This window comes from Herpailurus yagouaroundi, unplaced genomic scaffold, assembly GCF_014898765.1.
Source record: "Herpailurus yagouaroundi ecotype Mexico unplaced genomic scaffold, PumYag 166, whole genome shotgun sequence".
NCBI classification, from domain to species: domain Eukaryota; kingdom Metazoa; phylum Chordata; class Mammalia; order Carnivora; family Felidae; genus Herpailurus; species Herpailurus yagouaroundi.
The window spans coordinates 6277638-6285708 of NW_024412407.1; the positions used below are offsets into that span (position 1 = coordinate 6277638).

The window sequence follows — 8071 nt, forward strand, 5'->3', positions numbered from 1 at the left end:
TCACCTGGAACATGGCAAATACGTTCCCAGTGTCCTTCTCACAGCTGCCTTCACCTCCTTGTTCTTCAGGCTATAGATGAGAGGATTCAGCATGGGGGTGATCATACCATACTGCACAGAGAAGATCAACTCAAGGGGGGATCCTGAGGTTGGCACGAGATAGCGGAGAAAACCTGATCCATAAAAGAAGATCACTGCTATGAGGTGGGAGGAGCAGGTGGAGAAGGCCTTGCTTCTGCCTGAGGTGGAGCTGATGTGCAGGATGGTGGAGACAATGCAGCCATAGGATGAGATGATTGGGAAGAAGGTCCCAAGTCCATGAAGCAGGGTGGAGCAGAGCAGTACTAGGAGGTTGGTAGAAACATCAGAGCAGGACAGAGGAAAGAGAGAGGGCACCTCACAGCTGTAGTGGTTGATGGTATGGCTCTCACAGAAGTCCAAGTTGGCAGCAAGGAGGATGTTAATAAGTGCATTCAAAAAACTCAAGCCCCATGAGCCCAATACAAGTTGCACACACAGCTGTTTTCTCATCATCTGTCCATAGAGCAGAGGGTGGCAGATGGCAGCATAGCGGTCATAGGCCATCACTGAGAGCAGAAAAGCTTCAGTCCCTGCGGTGATAAACACAAAGAAACCTTGAGCCAGGCAGCCCCTTACTGAGATAGTTTTTATCTCCGATAGGAGGTCTTTCAACATCCTGGGCACAGTAGCTGAAGATAAACAAAAGTCCAGGAAAGAGAGATGACTGAGGAAAAAGTACATGGGTGTGTGGAGGTGAGAGTCAGCCCTGATCACCAGCAGCAGCAGCAGGTTCCCCATGATGGTCAGAAGGTAAATATTCAGGAACAGCACAAAAAACAGAGCCTGGATGTGGGGGTTGACAGACAGCCCGAGGAGGAAGAATTCAGTGATGGTGCTGCGGTTCCCCAAGGCCATTTACAAAGCCCGTTCCCTAAAAATTATATGAAAAATCATGGCAGTGAAGTTTCTTCTATCCTTCAATCAGATTTTGCATTGCATTGATTCTCTCTTCTTATCACTATTAATTGGCAAATAAATGTTCAGCTTCTACACTAGGCCACTAGTTTTATGTCGGTCACTTTCAACGTAATGGGGAGCAAGGCATAGTTTCTCTCATTTTAAAGATCGTGCTTCAGGGAGATACATTTGCAAAGACAGGCAATTAGAAACCATGGTGATGGTGCGATGGCAGCTGTAGAAATGAGTTTTGGAAGATTCAGTAATGAGTTAATATTGAGGTATTTGAGCCAAGATTTTAAGGAAATGTAAGCTTCCTCTAAAGAGACATGTAAATTGAGAGAAAAGTGTGCCCAAAGGTAAAGAATTAGGAAAGTGAATAGTTCTTAAGAGCTGTCCCCTGGAGTGTGAATGAGCAGCATCTTTAGTCACTCACAGGTAAGCATCAGCCTGGGTTCATCCCAGCTCCACCGCTAACTGTGAGGCCTTGTACACGTGACTTCACTGTTCTGTACCTCAGTTTTCTTGTCTGTAAAATGAGGCAATAACAGTTCCAACCTTATAAGGTTTTTGCAATGATAAATGTATATGAAGTATTTAGAAAAATGTCTACACAAAAAGCCCAGGTATTATTCTATCACTATTATTGCCATGGTTTACAACTGTAAGCAGAAGTCAGATAGTAAATCACCCTTAAAGGTGATACTTATCAGGAATTAAGTTTTTGCTGCAACATTCACCGCACTTGTTGTTTCCTAAAGGAGGCGTAGAAAATAATGTAGAGATCACTAAGGTGGCTTAACAGTGACATTTTGAAATCACTTTGGAATGATTCCCTTCCAACATTAAACCATTTTACGATCGTGAGGGCGATTTCACTCAGAAAGGGAGGGTATGTGACTGTTTTCAAAAGGAGTAAGTAGCTCAAGAAGAAACAGGCAACACCAGGCCAACCTCTGCTTTAAGAAGCAAGATGCAAAGTTTCAGCAGAACTCAGTACCCTAAGAGGAAGAGAAACTCAGGCCAGAAGAAAGACCACATGTGGTAACACCTGACTGAGAGTCCTTAACAGTTGTTGGTGGAACAATAAAAAACAAACAAACAAAATAATGAAAGACTTCAACCTTAATACTAGACTCCTAATGTAAGCCATTTTGGTCTGTTACAATTACATTTGCTTTTGTTAAGTAGATACAGAGACAGATGCTGTTAGGTAGGTATATAGAGAGATAGATGCATAGGTAGATAGTAAAGAACTCCATAAGAATTCCAAAGCATATGTATGTTAAGACATTTTCATACAGCGCCAAATTAAGGAAGTCTGAAGTTAGTAAAACTTTCTGACTTTTGCAGTTAGGAGAACTGTGTTTGGAAAAGGTAAATAAAAATGTTTGTGTTCATTAAAAAAAAAAAGGAGTAGCAACCAGCATTCTTCACAGAGCTAGAAAAAACAATTCTAAAATTTTTATGGAACAAGAAAAACCCCAAATAGCTAAAGTGATGCTGAAAAAGAAAATCAAAGCTGGAGGCATCACAATTCTGATCTGCAAGCTGTATTACGAAGCTGTAATCATGAAGACAGTATGGTACTGGCACAAAAACAGACATATAGATCAATGGAATAGAATGGAGAACCAAGAAATGGGCCCACAAACCTATGGCCATCTAATCTTTAACAAAGCAGGAAAGAATATCCAATGGAATAAACAGTCTCTTTAACAAGTGGTGCTGGGAGAACTGGACAGCAACATGCAGAAGATTGAAACTAGACCACTTTCTTATACTATACATAAACTCAAAATGGATGAAAAATCTAAATGTAAGACAGGGAACCATCAAAATTCTATAGAAGAAAACAGGCAACAACCTCTTTGATCTTGGACACAGCAACTTCTTACTTGACATGTCTCCAGAGGCAAGGGAAAAAAAAAAAGCAAAAATGAACTATTAGGATCTCATCAAGATAAAAAGCCTCTGCACAGCAAAGGAAACAATCAACAAAACTAAAAGGCAACCAAGGGAATGGGAGAAGATATTTGCAAACGACATATCAGATAAAGGGTTAGTATCCAAAATCTATAACGAATTTAGTCAAACTCAACACCCAGAAAATAATCTGGTGAAGAAATGGGCAGAAGGCATGAATAGAACACTTTTCCAAAGAAGACATCCAGATGGCTAATAGACCACATGAAAAGATGCTCAATATCACTTATCACCAGGGAAATACAAATCAAAACCACAATGAGATACCACCTTACACCTGTCAGAATGGTGAAAATCAACAACTCAGGCAACAACAGATGTTGGTGAGGATGCAGAGAAAGGAGATCCCTTTTGCACTGCTGGTGGGAATGCAAACTGGTGCAGCCACTCTGGAAAACACTATGGAGGTTCCTCAAAAAATTAAAAATAGAACTACCCTATGACCCAGAAATTGCACTACTAGGTATTTATCTAAAGGATACAAAAATGCTGATTCCAAGGGGTACATGCACCCCAATGCTTATAGCAGCACTATTGACAATTATTCAAAAATTATGGAAAGAGTCCAATGTCCATCGACTGACTAGTGGATAAAGAAGATGTGGTACACACACACACACACACACACACACACACACACACACACAAATGGAATATTACTCAGTGATCAAAAAGTGATATCTTGCCATTTGCAACATGTGGATGGAACTAGTGTGTATTATGCTAACCAAAATAAATTAATCAGAGAAAGACGAATATCATATGATTCACTAATTTGTGGAATTTAAGAAACAAAACAGATGAACATAGGGGAAGGGAAGCAAAAATAAGATAAAAACAGAGAGGGAGACAAACCATAAGAGACTCTTAAATGCAGAGAACAAACTGAGGGTTGCTGTCAGGGTGTTGGGTGGGGGAATGGACTAAATAGGTGGTGGGCATTAAGGAGGGCACTTGTTGGGATGAGCACCGGGTAGTATATGTACGTGATGAATCACTAAATTCTATTCCTGAAATCATTATTACACTATATGTTAACTAACTTGGATTTAAATTAAAATAAAAAAATTTAAGAAAAAGGAAGAGCAGCTATAAATGAGACAGGAAGTATGAAGGACTCTGGGTGCAACTTTGGTACTTGCCCTTACATTATTTTCTGGGATAGATGCAGAGAACTCTGGAAAAAGAAGGAAACAAATTATGTGAATAGAAATCATGTTGGTGCCCAAAGGAACAGCTGGGAAAGAAGACCCTCTCCAGAGCAATACACTCTGAACAATTCCCCTAGACAGGGTAGGACAGGAAGAGTGTAAGAGAAGAAGTTTGGGAATGTATCCACTTAGTCCTATGACAGCTTGTGCCAGGCAGAGTCCCTGTGTTCAGATGAAATCATCATAGCTACTGAGCCCTGCCCCAAAGGAGGTAGATCTCACCTTTCTTTGTCCAGTCTGGAAAGGCTGCTTATAAACATTCAGTACTGTATATACCACAGTTGGGTACCTCTCTGGTCTTGATCCTGAAACACTTTTTCAGTGTCTAAGTTTCAACTACCTTTCTCATGCCCAGGTGATGCTCCTCTCCTTAGATTCCACTTTTTTCTAAGACTCTATATCTAGTTTATAGCATCAGAGAGTGCAGTTAAGCAATGTTATGCAGTTTCCAACTCTGACCTGATAGCCTATAGCCTGTCCTTTAGGTAACTTTCAGGATTCACTGTGGTGCCCCAGCCTGATTCCTGGTTTATGCTAATCCTGAGTTGCTTGATAGCTGATAATGCAAGGTCTAGCTAAGACTTAATTACCCAGCAAGGGTGACTCCTGAGCCCTTACTTATCAATTCCTCATCCCTGATCCCACCTACAAAGCCCTTTCCAGAACCCAAATCCTGATTACCTATGAATTCTGCCCAACAAGACAATCTGATGCCCAAGAAGGCTGCAGAAGTGTGATTTAAACACAGCTTCTAAGAAGTTGAATGAACTATAGAAGGTAGCTTTTGCATCCTCAAACATGGTGAAGTTCATAAAATCCTATTGCTAACTAGATTCTGAACTAAAAATATTACTAGATTGTAAACTAAAAATATGAAATAGTCGCAGCACAGTTGCTTCTTTCAATGATCTCAAATGCTTTCATCCAAGCATCTCTTCATTCGGATTTCCAGATGTTTCTTTATAACATGTCTCAGCCACTCATTGGGTTATCTGGTCTAACTAATCCTCAGAACACCTGTTTAGACAGTTTGAGCATTAACCCTCTGGCTGAGAAGCTCAGGGGAATGGCAACTCTGTTATTCCCACTAGTCACAATTTGAAGTCAATCTTGTAGTCAAGAACCTTAGCAACTTTACTCAAGAATTCATGGAGCTTGCTTAGATGTGGAATTAAGGAACTACTGGTTTGATGTATGTATTATGTATGAACCTTTGTTAATCTAGAGGGAGCTGGTTGGAGACAGATTGGGCCAAGAGTATTTATTTGATTGGTCCCCGTGAAGCAATGGGAACTTACTTGATAGTGAGTCGCTGACTCACTAAATTGATTACCAAATAAGTAAAGAGAAAAAAAATCAGTGAACTCATTTTTGTAAACAATTTGACTCCCATTGTATGATGCATCTGTGTAGATTCAGCCTACATAATAGCTCTGTTAAGGTTTGAGTGCTCACAGATTGAGATGTGCAGAACTATTAGCTTAAGTTATCAGAGTCCTGATATAAAACAAATGTCCATTTGTTTATTAAAATGAGTTTTAAGACCATGAGTAAAATTAGCTCTAGGATAAAAATAATCCTTAACATTTATTATGTTACAGGAGGGTGGGAGAGACACTTGTCTTTGTCTCGTGTGTCGAAAAAAGGAATCTCACCAACATCAGAGAGTGAGCAAAGTGATAGAATTTATTGAGGGGAAGTATAAAGCTCTCAAGAGGGAGAGGGGTCTCACTGGGTAACCACTGAGGATTTTTGTCCCTGACTTTTTATTGGGACCTTATCAGAAAGTGGGAGACTCCACTCACGGCAGGTCACCCAGGCAGGTCTGGAATAGGTTTATCCTTTTTTTCCCCTCAAACCCGTCTGCCACTTCAGCTTCTCACCTGAAGCTGGAACCTGCCTTATCTATCCCTTATCTATCCCTGCCTAATGTTAACCCTTTCCCTACTCAAACAGAAAAGCCAGCAAATAAAGTTCCAAAAAGATCAGAAGACTTGTCTAGATTAGTATCGTGTGATGAGAAGTTTCTGTGGTGATGGAAATGTTCTATATATGCAGTCTCCAAAAAAGTAGTCACTAGGCACGGGTGGTTATTGAGCCCATGAAATGTGGCCAGTGAGACTGAGGAACTGGATTTTTAGTTTTACTTAATTTTAATTAAAAAAAATTAAATTTAAATAGTCTTGTGTGATTAGTGGCTATCACATTGGACAGCTCAGGTCTGGACAATTGTTTCTCTCCAGGAAATCAATGCCAGGTAATTTTTATTTATTTCTCTGATTATAAAAGTTATATACATATATGTATAATGTTATTATATATTATATAGTGTAAGAATGTTATATATGACTCATACATGCATGTTTGTATATTTTCACATGTGCATGGTGTCTGTATGCTTGCATGTAAGGAATATATACAAAGTATTAATAGTAGTTATCTCTGGATGGGCAGTATTATACATTATTTATTCTTTTTAGGGGGATTCTCTGTATTTCTTTTTTTTTTTTTTTTTTTTTTATTTTTTTTTTCAACGTTTATTTATTTTTGGGACAGAGCATGAACGGGGGAGGGGCAGAGAGAGAGGGAGACACAGAATCGGAAACAGGCTCCAGGCTCCGAGCCATCAGCCCAGAGCCCGACGCGGGGCTCGAACTCCCGGACCGCGAGATCGTGACCTGGCTGAAGTCGGACGCTTAACCGACTGTGCCACCCAGGCGCCCCGTGTATTTCTATATTAAGTATCTGTTAAAATAAGAACTAGAGTGTCAGAACAAGAGTAACACAAGTTCAAGTAAAAGAAAACCATAATTAAGAAAATATAAAGCCCTTTTTATTTGACACATTTAGAGATGAGTACTCTGGTATTAAGTCATTTTTCCTTTAATTCTGTTTGTCTGCTTATCTATCTCTATCATCTATCTAATTATCATCTATCTATCTATCTATCTATATCATCTATCTATTTACCTATCTATTTATCATGTATCTACTTTCCCTTCAAAATTGATTACACTCTTGCTACTCAATTCAACAATGAGCCAGCTTAGTAGCATCACGTGGGAACTTGTTAGAACTACAGGCTCTCGGGGCGCCTGGGTGGCGCAGTCGGTTGGGCGTCTGACTTCAGCCAGGTCACGATCTCGCGGTCCGTGAGTTCGAGCCCCGCGTCGGGCTCTGGGCTGATGGCTCAGAGCCTGGAGCCTGTTTCCGATTCTGTGTCTCCCTCTCTTTCTGCCCCTCCCCCGTTCATGCTCTGTCTCTCTCTGTCCCAAAAATAAATAAACGTTGAAAAAAAATTAAAAAAAAAAAAAAAGAACTACAGGCTCTTAGGACCTGTGCTTGCCTTATTGAATTAGGATCTACATTCAACCAGATTTCCATGTCTACATAAAAATTTGGTAAATAGTGAATTAAATCCAAGTATAGTTTGGTAACACTTTTATGTAACATTTTAATGTGTAGATTTTCTTTACATTAAATAATTTTCTAAATGTGGTTTTAAAATATGGATTACAGTATTCCATAGCATGAGTTTACTTAACTTTTTTTTTTTTTTAACATTTATTTATTTTTGAGAGACAGAGAGAGACAGAATGCAAGCAGGGGAGGTTCAGAGAGAGAGGGAGACACAGAATCGGAAGCAGACTCCAGGGGCTGAGCTGTCAGCATAGAGCCTGATGCAGGGCTTGAACTCATTAATTGCAAAATCATGACCTGAGCCAAAGTTGGAAGTTCAACCAACTGAGCCATATAGGTACCCCAGCATGGGTTTACTTTAATCAAATAATGCATTCTCTAATATAACAGTTAAATAATTTATAGTTTTCATAGTTATCATGAAAACTGATAATTCTATGATAAGCAGTCTTGTGGCTAAAATTTGATGCAATAAC

The 8071-nt window shown here is 39.7% G+C and overlaps 1 protein-coding gene across 1 annotated transcript; it reads right to left on the reverse strand.

Annotated features, from left to right (window-relative positions):
* Positions 1–936, reverse strand: LOC121039061 (olfactory receptor 8S1-like). The gene has a single exon (XM_040489063.1). The coding sequence runs from the start codon at positions 934–936 to the stop codon at positions 1–3; it is 936 nt and encodes a 311-aa protein (XP_040344997.1).
* Positions 937–8071: the final 7135 nt, after the last annotated feature.

Coding starts and splice junctions, on each gene's coding strand:
- LOC121039061 (XM_040489063.1), bottom strand. CDS start 936: ATGGCCTTGGGGAACCGCAGCACCATCACTGAATTCTTCCTCCTCGGG.